The 17,399-nt window shown below is 33.3% G+C and overlaps 1 protein-coding gene across 6 annotated transcripts in view; it reads left to right on the plus strand.

Annotated features, from left to right (window-relative positions):
* The window catches only part of DIAPH2 (diaphanous related formin 2), a 974,644-nt gene that overhangs the window by 275,312 nt on the left and 681,933 nt on the right, over positions 1–17,399 (plus strand). For all 6 annotated transcript variants that reach the window (XM_049644714.1, XM_049644715.1, XM_049644712.1 and 3 more), the window contains 3 exons: positions 995–1,099; positions 4,417–4,725; positions 6,332–6,446. In XM_049644714.1, coding sequence (XP_049500671.1) covers positions 995–1,099; positions 4,417–4,725; positions 6,332–6,446 — 529 coding nt within the window. The remainder of the gene's footprint in view (positions 1–994; positions 1,100–4,416; positions 4,726–6,331; positions 6,447–17,399) is intronic.

Genomic DNA, 17,399 nt, shown 5'->3' on the forward strand with positions numbered 1-17,399 from the left:
CTTCCCTTCCCTTCCCTTCCCTTCCCTTCCCTTCCCTTCCCTTCCCTCTCTCTCTCCCCCCACTCCCTCTGTGATCAGGGCTCCCTCCCCACTGCAGCACCCACAATTATTTTTGCCCCCAGATCAGATCTCTACACCTACTACCTTCCACTATTTGGCTTATGTCTTCCTTTAGTTGTGCAGTTTGGTCTTTCAGTCCTCAGATTGATTTCATGGGTGTTCAGAATGATTTAATGTTTATCTAAATGTTTTGAGAGATGAGGCAAGCATAGGGTCCTGGTACTATTCCTCCATTTTAACTCCTCCACACAGCACACCATAATTTAACCTTTCACTTTCTCTCTTACAACATTTTATGCAAATGTTTTGGTTAACCATCCTAAGGAGAATGCCATTTTTCTCTCACATTTTGTGGAACACCATTTTTTGGATGCTAGACAATTAAGATTGTAATAGGAATATTCTCATTTGTATTAATGTACAATCATTTGAGCATTCTAGAAGTACAATCTCTTTTCAAGATTAAATACAGTTAAGGAGTTGAACTGCTTGATGGCTAATTTTTTAGATTTCATTTTCCAGTTCAATGAACTTAAAGGTATGGGATGAAACATTAAAGGAAATTATTAATTCTAAAACCTAATTTTCAATAAAAAAAACAATATAAATGTTCATTATATGTGAAGAGAGAGATCTCAGTCCACCCTTTTAAAATTTTGTTTTGTATTATTATTTTTTTTTTTTTGGAAGTGAAAGTAGGTTTGTTTACCTTGGTTTTCGGGCCACATTTCTTTTTCACTAATACCATAAGCAATACTCCATCCCCACAGGGGTGTGCTTAATTGTCATGAAAATAATCTAGAGCTTTGATTTTCTGAAGAAATTGGGAGTTCAGTGAAGCAAAACACATTCCACTTATTTAATACATAACATTGTTTAAAACTTCTTCAAAACTATGTTATTAATTGTACATTTATGGTGGTGATCATTGCAGTTTGATGAAGAATTCACAGCTCGACAGGAAGCTCAAGCTGAACTTCAAAAAAGAGAAGAAAAAATTAAAGAGCTTGAAACAGAAATCCAGCAACTTCGAACCCAGGTAATGAAACAAGATATAGACTTTATTTCATGTCATAATGAGTTCAATGGTAGAAAATTATCTTGTTAGATGGAAGGAAAAATGTGACCACAAACAGACTTTTTGGCAGTTTCTCATTTTAGTTGAAATAACTACAGGTTTGATTTTCCTGGAAAATAAATCATTTTACTGTTTGGATAAAAATGAGACACTGGTTGCTTAAGCTTCCCTGAATATTTTTAATGGAATATATTACATAAGCAAGACTGTTTTGGAGACAAAATTTTCATGATGATTTGAAAAATTGGATGCATAATTTCAAAACATAGGAAATTTACATTTCTACCTATATCCCCTATGATGAAAAGCACCCATATACACTCAAAATCTTAATTATGGTGTCTAAACTATAGAACTGATTAAGTCCTCTCAGTACTTTTTATTTATTTTTAGTATTTTAAGAACTCTCAATAGTTTTTATGTTTTAAATGCATATTAAGAAATGGAAATTAATAATGTTGGTGAGAAAAATGTCATTTTCCTATGTATGCATTTCCTTTTTTGTCTTTACTATATACTTTAGTCTGTAAATCCAATTAATGAAAACGATGTTTGAGAAAGAAATTGAAGATTACCTTCTTAAAAAATAAAATTAAACTATGTAAATTTTGAAGGTCTAATTGGCTTTATTAAACAAGTTGTGAATTTGGCAGCATTCCATTTAGTAAGCAGAGGGAAACTCCAAGGAGTTGTAGAAAATGAAAGGTTTTTATGGAAAGAGGGTGGGACAATAAAGTTTTTATGGAAAGGAAAGGATTATTCTAGGCCTTGACACTTTCCCTTAGGGGAAAAAGCAAGAAGTGTTATGCAGATTACCTCTTCTTCATTTAGGGGATGGAGAGGATTTAGGTGGCAGACTCTTTGGCTGCTGATGGAAAAATTCCTTACTTACCTTTTAAGACTATATTTCTTGGAGATGTTGAAACTGCAGTTAGATTATGTATTAAGCTCCAGTTTGGTGACTCAGCCTAACTGATGCCATTTGGGGCCGGTGGTTTTCTTTTTAACACCTCTTAACATAGTGGATGCTCAGTAGATACTTGTTGTTTGACTAGATATGTATCCATCAGTCTACTAAGAAATGACTTCAAAAGTCACCAAGGAACTCTGGTGAAAATAAGTCTGTTTCACTTAGCTATTTTATAATTTTCTTTCATTCAATCTTTCTCTTTTCTTGTGTCATCTTACTACCCTTTTCACATCTCTGAGAACTCAGTTTCTTTTTTTTTTCCCTCCCAGATGGTGACATTGCCCAATGTCACCCTAGCACAGGACCTTACTATTTAGTATTTGCTTATTTATTATTAAATTAACTGATCTCTAAAAGTGCAGAGTCACATAGTTCTTTATAGTGTACTCAAAATTGTGCCAAATACTAAATTATTCATTGGCTATATTCAATTCTCAATGCTCTATTGTAGCCTAATTTAATTGTTCCATTCCTAATTGTTCATGGGAGGGAGGAGAAAGGCTGATATGATTTGATTTTTAAAGGCTGGTGGCATTTATTTGAGATACTTTATTAAATTTGTAAAGCATGCATTTAACTTGAATAAAATCCTGTGTTAAAAGTGATAGCATTTTTATGTTTGCACAAGTTTCTTATCTTAGATATGATCTATAGAGACAAAATTTGATGTTAAACATAATTATGCTCTTTTAATAAAAAAATGGATGGACAATTTTACCTTTCAAAGTATTCAATAAATCCATTTATATATAAAATTTAGAGTAAATTACTAATTTCCTAAAATTTTCAGAAAAAATATTTTTACTTTCTCCATAATTTCTCTGATCTCAATCAAGACTATAAAAATCAGACTTTCTAAAATTTTGCTGCATTAAAAGTAAAGTGAAAATAATTTTGCATATTTTAATACTATCTCAATTCTTACTAATTTCCAGAGGAAGATTGTCATTTGTTAAGTGTACAAACACTTTAATTGTTTGTATGTGTATTGTACACACATAAACATCATATATATGAATAAAATATTTGGACAATGCATATTAAATATTATGAGAAACATTTCCATGATAAATTTTTAATATTCTTATAAATAAGTCAGTCCTTTAAATTGATTGCTCCAAAAATATGCTTCGATTTATCTATTTTGTAAAGGCATTTCTAAGTTTAGTTAGTACAATTAAGTAGTCCAACTTGGAAATTCGTATTAATAAAGATAAGAAGACTTTCTCCCCAAATAAAAATAACACTATGCCAAGCAATTTTATTAATGTTAAATTTTTCATTAAGTTAACCTGATGTCATATCTTGAATCCAAATATGTCTGTTCATTGGTAGGATTTTCTTGAGAATGTTTATAATAAACACCTTCACTTTTATATTAATTTATTTTGGAAGTGAACCTTTGTGACCAGTGATGGCTTAAAGAAACAGGTACAGGTAATTTAAAAAGTAGACAGTTTGGAATGAGATATTCTTCATCTTTTATCCATTATCATTAGAGAATGAGTTTCAATTACTTTCTGGTGGTAGAAGTAAGTTATATTCTCCTCATAATTCAATCTGTATGAATTAATTCCTTTCATGGCAAATGACTCCCATTTATGAGGAGGTAGTTTGCTGTAGTGGAAAGAGGACCACATTGAGTATACGAAGAACCAGAGTCAAATCTTAACCACATTTCAGACTCTGTGACCTTTGGTTAATCATTTAACCTTTTTGTAGTTACAGTTTTCTTATCTATAAGCAGTGAGATAAAGTAGAGATAAAAATGCCCTACTTACATTACAAGCTTATAATAACAATGAAGAGAAATAATAGATATAAAAAAATTGATAAACATATATTACCATGCAAATGGATGTTAGTATTAATTATTGGCATTAGAAGACTGATAAGTTACTGGTACTATGAGACAGACTCTGTGTAAAGCTAATTGGCTCCAAGGGAATCCAATCTATGATTGAATTAATTATCCATATTCAAACCAACTAGTCTCATAGGCTCAAGACATTTACAGTACTTCTTTGCATATATTTATAATGAAAGATAATTTTCAGTTTTTTGGAGGAGTGCTTCACAAAATCTTTAAGGAAGCCAACTTTTATAGTACATTAGCAGAAGTAGTCATTGTCCAGAATTTATAATACTTACCAAAAATCTATGGGAGTCTTTTTCAGTCACCATTAATCCCTTAGATATTACTAAATTAAAGTTTATATAATTTTAAACCAACAATGTGTACGGATAAGTTTTCTTTGTTGTTATATTTTACTGTAAGCATTTAAACATTGTATTATATATATTTCAGGGACATGGACTCTCAGGTTCATCAGGAATTCCAGGCCCTCCTCCAGGGCCAGGTGGTGGGTTATCCCCACCACCACCACCTCCACCAGCACCACCTCTGCCTGGAGGAGCTCTCCCTCCTCCTCCACCTCCTTTACCTGGAATGACTGGTATACCACCACCACCACCACCTTTGTTTGGGGGATCTGTTCCACCATTTCCCCCAGGAATTCCTCCTCCTCCAGGAGCACCACTGGATCTGCCTTATGGGATGAAGCAGAAAAAAATATATAAACCTGAGGTACCCATGAAGAGAATCAACTGGTCAAAGGTAATGCTACAACTGGAGTAGTTTTTGACTTTGTCCATTCATAGTTGATTATTAATATGTGAATAAGTATTGCTGCCTATGAGAATTGTATAATGCTTGAGAACATTACTACTGACTTGCTTTCCTTTTGTGAGTTCACCATCTTATGTGTATCCTTCAGTTTAGTACCTAGATAATTGGAAATTCCACAGATAATTTGAAATTTATGGAGAAGGCAAAAGGAAAACCAAAGTGAAAATGGTGCTAGAGAAGAATATATGAAATCTATCACTAAATGAAATGTAATTTCGATTCTTAATACTGTTGTTAACTTTAAGTACTATAACATTCTCAAATATAATCTCCATTATTATTGAGCCCTTTTATCTTAGTTATTTTAGTTCTTAGAGAAAGGTTTTTTTTTAGTTTTAAATATTTAGGTAGTATGGAATAGGTGACAGTATTCATTAGTGATGTAACTATTTTTTGATATAATATATGAAAGTTCTTTTTGTCTTTTGAATGTTATGTTACTTTATTATTATAAGAATATGTCTTTTTAAAGGCTTATTATCAAGATTGACACTGTCCCTGTTTACTAGGAACTAATCTTCTAATGAAAATACAATTAGTCAGACCACCATTTGGGGAAATGAGTTATCCAAGAACATCCTTAGAGAGAAATCTGACATTATCTACCTAGTAATTGGTTTGACCAGAATCATGCTTAAACCACTTTTTTTTTTAGGTTAAGAATATACTTTTACTTTCTCATAAGAGTAAATGAGGTACACATGTTTTTGGAATATAGTTATTTTTTTGTTAGGTACAATCCACCAAACTATAGCATCCAGATGCTGTTGGCCCAGTTATCTCTGTGTGTAAATGAAGTGATATGTTCACTTAGCATTTGAGCATGCAGTGTAATGGTACTTACATATCAAAGAGCATCATGCTGTACTGGAACAAGTACAGTCCTAATTTTGAATTGCAGTTCACTGGTTAAGAGCAAAATTCTCTGGAACAACACTGCCTGGGTTTAATTCCCATCTTGGCCATCTACTAGTTTGGGCAGCCACTTAAACTTTCTGGGGCTCAGTTTACTCATCTTTAACATAGAGATAATAATAGGTCCTGCTTCAAAGGATTATTGCAAGAATTAGATTAGGTAATATATGCAATTCACTTAAAACAGTACCTGACACATTATAGAAGGTATGGAGGATGTCATCTATTATAATTATTACCTTCATCCTGGCCAGTAAACATGGAGAATTTTTTCACTTTTCTGAATTTTAGTTTCCTCATTTTTAAAAATCCAAGAGCAGAACAAAATGTATGTGAGTTAGGGTAGGGATTTACTAAATTATTTTTAAGGTGCTTTCCAGTAGAAGATTTTTTTAAATGTAATTTGCTATATGCCTTATTGCTATTGTGTATTTTTCGGTACACCAATAGAATTCTGTGACTTCCCCAATGAATATTTACTTAAAAAGTGTTATTTTAGTGGATCCTAAAATTGATTCAGTAGATAGATGAATAAAGGAACCTTGGTGAAATTGAATTCTTTGAAAAATTAAAAATGAAGTAATAATTTAGAAACTTATCTTTGTTATTTTTGTTTCAGATTGAGCCCAAAGAATTATCTGAGAACTGTTTCTGGTTAAAAGTTAAGGAGGACAAGTTTGAAAATCCAGATCTCTTTGCAAAACTGGCACTGAACTTTGCTACCCAGATAAAAGGTACATTTTATTTTATTTTATTTTATTTTATTTTATTTTATTTTTAATCTTTTTCAACGTTTTTTATTTATTTTTGGGACAGAGAGAGACAGAGCATGAACGGGGGAGGGGCAGAGAGAGAGGGAGACACAGAATCAGAAACAGGCTCCAGGCTCCGAGCCATCAGCCCAGAGCCTGACGCGGGGCTCGAACTCACGGACCGCGAGATCGTGACCTGGCTGAAGTCGGACGCTTAACCGACTGCGCCACCCAGGCGCCCCTACATTTTATTTTTTAAAATACAAATTTCTTATTCTGATATATTGAATTCAGTGCTTTGCAAAAAATTTCTAGTAATGTATACATGTATAATTTTTCCACACTGGACAAACATAAATAGATTAACTTATTAAGTAGATTTTACCAAGTAACTAAAGAAGAATAGCTGCTTTTCCTTTTAAACTTAATTTGCATAAATGTTATCCATCTGAAAATATTGGTTTATTTTTATTGTTTAATATGTAAGTTATATCCCTCTGTTAGAATACAATCGTTTCTACTGAGAAGCAGAGGAGATAAAGTTGTCAATTCACCATGTAAGAGAAAATAATGTAACAGAATGCTAATGGCACAGAAGTTTTCATGAAATTGGTATAAGATTGGTGCCATAGTGCATAAATGGTCTTTCCTTTTACACTTGTATTACTTATCAATTTGTTTTCTTAGGAAGTTTTATAGTTTTTTCCTACAAGTGTATTTTCTGCAATAACATCAAAATCTGGTACCTACTGAGTATATTTTACTGATTTGATAATGGAGTGCTTTGTTTATTATTAGATCTTTATCCTCTTGTGAGTTTCACACATAATTTTGTTACTATATAGATAACTTCTCAATCTCATAATCATTGGTGTTTTAACTATTAGTTTACTAATTATTGCAAAATTGATAGTTCAGGTAAAGTTAGGATTTTTTCAGTTTGGATGAGTATTCAAAACAAGAAATTGATACATTCCATATGCCCATGCACTTGGAGTTGGCAGCCTTACCATTCACTTGTATGATTTGTCACATCATTTCCTATAATGGGAATTTTGGAAGATTAAGAGAGAGAAAGCGACAGAGAAAGAGAGAGGTGAAAATTATTCCTTTTCAGCCCTTCTATATCTTGCACACTGGAGGTGCTTTTGCTGTATTTGTTGTTGCATGTAGATTGAAGTTCACACACGCACACACACACACACACACACACACACACATCAGAGGTAATTAGAAGAAATCTGACATTTTAAAAAATTCCTGGAATTACTTCTTTTCCTTATTTGCTACAGTAACCTTCACATTTAAAGGGTTTTTCAGTGACTCCAGAGCTATTATTTACTATAAATGTTTTTGTAAGTTAAAAAGGTAAAATGCTTATATCAAAGTAGTCATATAGTAAAAAAAAAAAAAAAAAAAAAAAAAAAAAGATGCATGATAAACTTATCCCTTTATCCCAGATTTACAGCTTTTTCCCCAGAGAAAGACAATGTAAAAATGTTACTAATTTCTCACATTTCTTCTAGAAATAGTCTGTGCTTCTAGAAGCATTTGTGTATTTGTCATTTTTGTTTTTGGCTTCTTGCTGTTTTTACTTTACATACTTGGATGTTATTCCATAGTAGCTTATGTTTGTCTACTGTGTTACTTTTTCATACTGGATAGAATTCTGTGGTATGGACTTATCCTAATTTATTTAACCAGTCTAAATAATGGATATTTAGATTAGTTCTGGTCTCTTCTGCTATTGCAAGCAATGTTGTGATGAACGTGTAATCTGTATGTAACTTTGTGCACGTAAGTCTATCTGTAGGACAAATTCTAGAAGTGAAATCCCTGGATGAAATGCTGTGTACTTTTATAATTTTGATACATATTACCAAATTGCATTCCAAAGAGTTCATGTCTATAGTGGCACCTAAAATATAAGTATCTATTTCCCTGCAACCTTTGTCCATCTCAGAGGTAAATCATCCATGTTATCATTTTGACTTCTCAAATTCAGAGTGAAGTTGAGAAGCTTTTCTTCCATTTGAAGACACTTTTAATTTACTTTTCTGTGAACTTCTCCCTCTAGTTCTTTGCTTATTTTATATTGAGTAGTTGCTTTTTTACTTATTGATCTATTTGTATTGAGTCCCAGAAGAATCAAAGGTGTCATGAAATTGTAGAGTTATTCTGGGCTTTAGAAGTGACTAAGCCCAGACTCTATTTTACAAATGAAGAAAATGACATTTGAGAGATAGAGGTAAGTGTAAAATCCATTAGAGAGTTTCTAAAGGTAGTATGGTATAGTGGAAAAGGCCAGAGATGGAGTCACAAGTATTTGTATTCCAGCTATAATACTTGTAACCTCTGAGACTGAATTTTCTCATCCATAAAATGAGTAGACTAATGTTTATCTAGTAGTGTTGTGAGAATTAAGTAAGGTTATATATTTAAAGCACCCAGCACAGTACTTAGTATAGTAGGCACTTAACAAATATTAATTCCCTTTCCCTTTCATTTAACATGATGCTGTCTGTGTATGTGTGTTTTCCTTTAGTTGTTGATACTTAATACAGGTGTTAATTCAGTAAGAGAATTTCCTGGTCTTCTGAGCAGGTCTACTGATTGTAGAGCCAATCAGTTATAATAGAAGCAATTCTTACTGCAGCTGCTAAAACCTAATAAAAATTATATAAAAGTTTTCATCTCCTCAATTATGAGAACACCACATTCCCATTATTCTTAGCTCTCATTCTCTGAATTTTATGTGTGATACTACTATTTCTACTTTTCCTAAGTTTTAATATTTGAGTATAAATCTGGTCAGGGGCACCTTTCAGTAATCTTACTTTTACTAAGATTTATTTTCTGAAGGGACATTTAAAGGAATAATTAAGCATAGTAGCATATTCCAGACATAAATAATGTAGCCAAAATAAAATTTAATGAGACAATACTCCCATTTATTTTAATAACACTTAGTAACTATTGATTGATCTTACTATAACAGCTGAAATTCCTGGTCACTTGCAGTGCCTTGATTCATAATTTGGCCAACAGGTGGCAGGATCAGTAAGAAATCAGGAGGTTCTGGCTCCAGTGAACTCCAAATACACTACCCTGGCTCTCCTAGCTCCAGGGATCCACTTTCTTTCCCATTTTGCTTTTGTTTGCTACTCAGCTGCGTTCCGGAAGGAGAAACACACTCATTGTTTCTAAGACTTATTTCCGAAGCTCTTAGACCCGGTGTTCCAAAGCCTCTGAGAATTTTCTCCTGTTGCAAGGAAATCTTGGAGAGCTCATGTCTCCATTCTCCCTAAATACATTGAAAGCATTACTAGTCTGTGTTAAGAAAATGTTTAACCTAGGAGTTCCAAGTGCTTCAGACTGCTAAATAGAAAGAAATTTTTAAATGTCTCTGATTCCTGGAGTGCCTGGATGGTTTAGTCGGTTGAGTGTCTGACTCTCGATTTCAGCTCAGGTCATAATCTCACAGTTTATGAGTTTGAGGTCAGCATCAGGCTCTGCGCTGACAGCACAGAACCTGCTTGGGATCCTCTCTGCCTGTCTCTTTACCCCTCCCCTGCTCACACTCTCTCTCTCAAAATAAAATAAATATACTTAAAAACAATACCTCTAATTCTTATAATATTTAAATGTGTAAATAATATGTGGGAGTACCATCAAATTATATTTTCTATTTGAATTACTTAGAGTTATAGAGAAAACAAACAATTTTTAATTTTTTATTAATAAACCAAATTATTTATAATTTAGGAGAGAATGGATGTCTCATTTCATTTAATTTTTATTTGTAGAGTACTGACTATATGCAAGTTACTATATTCCCTGGGAGAGAGAGAAATGAATAAGGTCTTGTTTTCTGCACCAAGGAACTTACCATCTAGTGAGGGAGAGAGAGAGAGAGGTACACTACATTTAGTCAAGTTGTGTTTCATGTTAGCATAGATATTTTTTTAATAGGAGCCCAGGATGGAAATATAGTTCCTTTTGAGTAGGGCAAATGGAGATCCCACATGTGGTATAATTTGAGCTGGACCTTGATATTTAAGTAGAATTTCAAAAGAGAAAGAAGGAAAGGAGACATTCTAGTCAGAGAACACTATTAGAAAAGTTTGGAGGTGGGGTGAGGTGCATACAGGGTGGGGTGTGTATTGGGTTAGGTACAGCTGTTGAAAGCACAGCCTTTTGAGTTGGGACTTGAAGGTGAAACTGGTAAAGGGAACTTTATACTGAGGAAAGGGGGTTTTATTCTTTAAGCTTTAGGTACCCAATAATTTAATAATTGACTATTGAGCAGACCTTTGGCAGACATCTAGAGGATGGGAATTCACAAATATGTGATAGAGCATTGACTGTGAATAAACCACCAGTAGTTTGGGCAAGACATGATGATATCCTGATCAGTAGGAATTCTTACTCTTAATCTCTAAGGTCTTCTAGTTCCCAAATTCTGTGTTCCCATGATTATAATATGTAGGTTCTTATAAGCATTAATGATGGTGTATGACAAAAAATACCTCAAAATGCTCTCTGGTTAAATGAAAAAAAATATGTATGTATTAGATGCAGCTGCAAAAGACCCTGTTAGTAATTTTGAATATATATTACATATGTTACTGTTAGAATTTGTATATGGGTTCTAGTTTAGTATTCAGTTTGCTGGTATTTGGGACCACATACCTAGCAAAGCTATAGAAATAGTATCATTTTCCTTAAAAATCTATAGTAATTACAGTTAAGAGTGATACTATATAAGAGTTAAAGTAATGATGGTTAATATTAACTAAACTTAATAATAAGAAATGTAGGTTATAACTGCTAATTCTAATTAGAATTTCTAAAGTTCTCTAAAGGCTTCAGGAAGAATAAAGATTGTGTGGAAGTTGTTTGGTTTTAATGTTGCTTGGAGAAAATATAATAAATAAACATAAAACGTTAATGAAATTTAGCTTCTTCAATAATATATTCCTGTAGTGTAATTTAGTTTTAGTAATAACAGAAAATTGAGGTGTTATAATTATTTCAAATGCATATAAATGTCATTTTGAGATATTGGACATAGCTTCAAAATTATGGTGGAACTGAATTTGAAGATGTATTTATGTAAAAGCACTTTTCCTCTAGGATCATATTTTAAATTGTGTTTCTTAGTCATTGAATCAGCTGGATCCTTTTGAATATAGCCACCCTTGTTTTGTTGCTTAATACAGTCTTCTATATTTAGTGTAGTAATGAAAAAAAAACATGAGAGTGGTAAAATCTAATTCATGTCTGTCTTTATAATATAGAAATTCTTGGAATTGGCTTGAAAATAATGAGATGTCAGTCCCAGAGTGCCTGCTCCCTATAAAATAGTGCTAAAGTGTGCTGAGAGACCTGGTGTCCTCACAAACAATCTGTCATCTTAATGACACAATATGCATGCTCTGTAGTACAAGCTTTAATACACATGGAAACAAACCAAGAAGGCTTAATTCTTTCAAGCAGCCAACTAAACACCATATATACCTGTATATAATTTAACTTATGATGATACATACATTAATTTCTGATTAGCATGTTACAGCATCAAACAAATTACCTCTGTTATGTAGAAGAGGAAACGAGGAATTTGTGAGCCAGAGATGCATGACATTAATTATAAGAGTTGCTAACTGTAGAGAGAAACTGAGACCATGTGTCTTCATCTTGCTAAAGGAGTAGGCATCAAAATGGCTTATCTTTTTATATTGATGATGATGTGGTCATTGTGCTACTTCTACCACTAATACCATCACTACTAATAATACTAATAGCACACTTATTAAGCATTTACTATGTCCCAACAACTGCATAAGCATTTTAAATCCATATCTCATTTAATCCTCACATCAACCCTGGATACTATTATTATTGTTTTATAGGTAGAGAAACTGAGACTATGGGGGATTTAATTATATGTCTTTTTTACATAGCTAGTAAGTGTCAAAGCTGAAGTTTGAACCCAGGTTTATTCTTAATCAATTTCTTATGTTGTAACCATGGCTTTGATTTTTTTTTTATTTTTAAAAAAAATTAATTCCAGTATAGTTAACATACAGTGTTATATTAGTTTCTGATGTACCATATAGTAGTTCAACGTTTTCTATACATTACTGAATGCACTCTTAATCCCCATCACCTGTTTCAACCATTCCCCCACCACCTTCCCTCTGATAACCATCAGTTCTCTACATTTAAGAGTCCTAACAATGGCTTTTAATGGCTTTTATGCTATTTGTACATGTTATTGCGTAGTTTACTGATCCTTTCTTAATGCTATAGTTTCACATACATTGTATTATCTTGTGAAGTGTGTAATCGTATTATCCTGGTACTGAAGTCAGTTCTTTAGAACTTAAACCAAAGTTAGAAAGTTGTATGCTCATGTAAGGGAATAATTTTTTTCTAAGATTTTTAAAGGTATTTTCTGTATAGAATCTATCAATTGTAAAGCATTGGTATGACTTGAGGCTGTCTCTTCTCATAATGAATTTAGTAATGTGGTCTTCATGTCATTACGCATTTGGTAAGGATATATTAATATACATAGGATATATAAAGTATTTAGAGCAGGTTTTCATGGAGCTTCTTTGAGGTTAACTTCATAACATTATAAACACTGTCTTATTTTAATATGACACTTTTTAGCCATGAGTTAGTGAGACTGTCTCTCCCCATTTCAGTAATTTTTGCAGATAAGTATTGTATTGATTAGGCACAATAGCAGGCATTAAGTTGATAGCATTTACAATTCACACAGATACTCATTGACATTTACAATTATTGTTCTAGCTAAATTTGTTTTTTTTTTTTAATTTTTTTAACGTGTATTTATTTTTGTGACCGAGAGAGACAGAGCATGAACAGGGGAGGGGCAGAGAGAGAGGGAGACACAGAATCTGAAACAGGCTTCAGGCTCTGAGCTGTCAGCACAGAGCCCGACGCGGGGCTCGAACTCGCAGACCGCGAGATCATGACCTGAGCCGAAGTCGGATGCTTAACCGACCGAGCCACCCAGACGTCCCTAAATTTGTTTTATTTTGAAAAAAAAAAAAGGTTTATTTTGCCAAATGGAAATTATTTATAATAAATTCCAGTGGAAAATTTTAACACAGCTATATAAAACCGCAAAGGGGTATGTTTTATTCCAGTTGTATATTGATGGCACTTAATGAATTTCCAGACTATATCTTGCATGATATAAGAAGTATGAAAAAGATTTCTCTGATTTAAGAAATATATTTACTTTAGAGAAATTCAAATATGGTAGCTTTTCTGAGGCATTATATATAAGTAATCTCTTTAGTCGGTTAGTCCTTGTCAGTGAGAGTAAATTTAATTCTTTCCTTTAAATTTTTTTGAATGTTTACTTATTTTTTAGAGAGAGAGAGAGAGAGAGAGAGAGGGAGAGAGAGCGTGAGTAGGGAATGGACAGAGAGAGAGAAGGAGACACAAAATCAAAAACAGGCTCCAGGCTCTGAGCTGTCAGTACAGAGTCTGACACAGAGCTCGAACTGAGATCATGCCCTGAGCTGAAGTCGGACACTTAACTGACTGAGCCACCCAGGCACACCTAATTCTTTCTTTTTAATAGGTTATTCAGTGATATATGGTTGTTACTAAGTTTTCCCTAGTTTTAAACTTTCCTTTTTGTTATTATTATTATTATTATTATTTATATCAATTTCATCTTTTGTTTTTTTTAATTATTTTTTCCAGCTTTATTGTGATATAATTGACATAATATTGTATACATTTAGGGTGTACACTTTAATGATTTGATACATGTATATATTGCAAAAGGATTGAGTAAGTGAGCTAAATTTTGTTATTAGGTGCTTTCCAAATACTGATACTGTATGGAAGATGACTCAAGAAATCCAAGATTATAGCGTAAACATATCAGTTTCATTTTAACACATGCCTCTAGGAAGACAATTGCACTTGAAAACACGTTCACATTTTTGTGTATGACTATCATGTTAAAATAACTTTAACTTCTTATTTTATTTTTGTGGATAATGTTAGTTACCTATAGCTACATAACAAATTACTTGAAGATTGAGCAGCTTGAAAGAACACACATTTTCTCAGTTTCAGGAATCTTGGCAGAGCTCAGCTTCGTCTTCTGCCTCAAGGTCCTGCTTGGTCCTCTGCCTCAAGGTCCCTCACCAGGAAGCATATCATGTCAGATTATGGTCTAATACAAAGGCTTGAATGGGGAATAATCATTCTTAAGCTCACCCATATGATTTTGGGAAGCATTCATTTTCTTTGGGGCTACTGGACTGAGGGTCTCCACTTTTCTTTGCTGGCTGTTGTCCAGAGGCTGCCCTCAGTTCCTTGCCTCAGAGACCTCTCAGTAGTGCTATTCATAAAAGGCAGTTTGCTTCATTAAAGCGTACACACCAGGAAGGAGTGAAGAGCAAATGAAAACAGAAAGGAACTCAGTCTTTTTTAGCCTAATTTCATCATTACTCGAGGGCATGAATACCAGGGGGCAGGTTGCATTTGGGAAACATTTAAGAAGATGCCTACCACATGAATATATGCAATTTTATTTCCCAGCCATTACAGTTTCTATAACATCTCTCTCCTTGATGACTTCAACAGAATTCTAACTGGTTTTTGCATTCAGTCTTATTTCCTTGTGATCCGTTATCTACAGCCTAGGCAGAATTGTCTTTCTAAAGTGTAAATTATTATTGCACTCCCATGCTTTGAATATTTCACTAACTAACAACAAATTATTGTCTTCAAAGGGGCATCTAAACTCTTCCTCATGTGTTTCAAGGTCATTTGCCTCTGTATTTAACTGCCTAATTTATTTACTTGCCTAAATTGTCCTTAGACTGAACTCTTTTGTTCCTGTAACAGAGACAGTTACAAGACTTTGCAACTTCTTTCTGAACACACTTTCATCAGTTCATCATTTGGTGTCTATTTAGATGTCACTTCCATCATAATGCAGTCTTCACAATATATTATAATCTTACTCACTTGTGTCCCTCATCAGACACTGAACTTCTTGGAGGCAGAGAGAAGTATTTCCATTTAATTTACTGTTTTTTCCCAGCATGTACTACAGCTTCTGGCAAATGTAAGTGTGCATTGAACACACAAACGAATTACAGTTTCATAATGCCAAGGCAAATAAAATATGGGTCTAAATCCAAATGTCTGCACATAGTAGGAAATGTGTATATTTAATAATTCATTTGGTCTGTGTGTGTGTGTGTGTGTGTGTGTGTGTGTATATCTTATGACTGATTAAATACCAGATATCTACATAATTCAGTCTGGCTTTGGTAGTTTGTTAATTTGCCCAGTTTAGTTGTGATGATTTAGTAATTCTCTGTATTTAGCTGTGTATGTGTGTGTGTGTGTGTGTGTATGGCTATATACTTATATATATAAATTTGATTTATATATTATGTAAACATGTAAAATTATATAAAATATATTTATTAACTTCATTTATGTGTTTATATTTTATATATAAATTTTGCTATATATTAATATATAAAGCTATACCAATATATATTTGTGTATGTAAATTCTACAGATGTTAAAATTTTCAAATGTGAAAGGTAGGGTTTTTTCACTAGTGGCCTATTGTTTATTTAGACAATAAAGTTGTATAATTTATGGTTGGTCCACTTTATTTTATTTTTTTTTTTTCTTTTTTTTTTTCTTTTTTTTTATTTTTATTTATTTTTATTTTTTTATTTTTTAATATATGAAATTTACTGTCAAGTTGGTTTCCATACAACACCCAGTGCTCATCCCAAAAGGTGCCCTCCTCAATACCCATCACCCACCCTGCCCTCCCTCCCACCCCCCATCAACCCTCAGTTTGTTCTCAGTTTTTAACAGTCTCTTATGCTTTGGCTCTCTCCCACTCTAACCTCTTTTTTTTTTTTTTCCTTCCCCTCCCCCATGGGTTTCTGTTACGTTTCTCAGGATCCACATAAGAGTGAAACCATATGGTATCTGTCTTTCTCTGTATGGCTTATTTCACTTAGCATCACACTCTCCAGTTCCATCCATGTTGCTACAAAAGGCCATATTTCATTTTTTCTCATTGCCACGTAGTATTCCATTGTGTATATAAACCACAATTTCTTTATCCATTCATCAGTTGATGGTGGTTGGTCCACTTTAAATAGAACTTCAGTGTACATAAGTAAATGTCTAATTCCTGATTTGTTGTTTGACCTTAAGGAATCCATGTAATCCCTTAGTATCTCTATGTAAAGAACTTTAAAATAAGATAATGATCAGGAAATAGAAGGACCATCAAAAGGAATTCTGTGAGAATGAAGATAAATACACATAAGAGACTCACAACAAAATTGACAATTTTAACAATTAGAAGCGTTAATGTTTGTGGTACACTTACTATATGCCTGATACTTTGTTAAATGTTCTACATGGATTATTTCATTTTTTATAATGTTTATTTATTTTGAGAGAGAGAGAGAGAGATAAAGCTGAGCAAGTATGAGTGGGGGAGGAGCAGAGAGAGAGGGAGAGAAAGAATCCCAATCAGTCTCTGTGCTATCAGTGTAGAGCCCAACATGGGGCTCGATCTCACAAACCACAAGATCAGGACCCGAGTTGAAATCAAGAATCTGACACTTAACTGACTAAACCACCCAGATGCCCCTCATTTAAGTTTTTTTTAGTCCTATGATATAGATGCCATTTTTGTAGCCATTTTGCAAATGAGCAAAGTTGAGCTGGAAACCAACTTTAAGCAGGATGGTTCCACAGCCCACATGCTTCACCACTTTGCTATACTTGCTGTATGAGCAAGGACATGGAAATAGGATCCATTAAAACAAGGCTGAATCCATAGCCCATGCTTATAAATACTACTACATTTCTCTGCAGTGTGAC

The sequence above is a fragment of the Panthera uncia genome, chromosome X, assembly GCF_023721935.1.
Source record: "Panthera uncia isolate 11264 chromosome X, Puncia_PCG_1.0, whole genome shotgun sequence".
Lineage (NCBI taxonomy): Eukaryota > Metazoa > Chordata > Mammalia > Carnivora > Felidae > Panthera > Panthera uncia.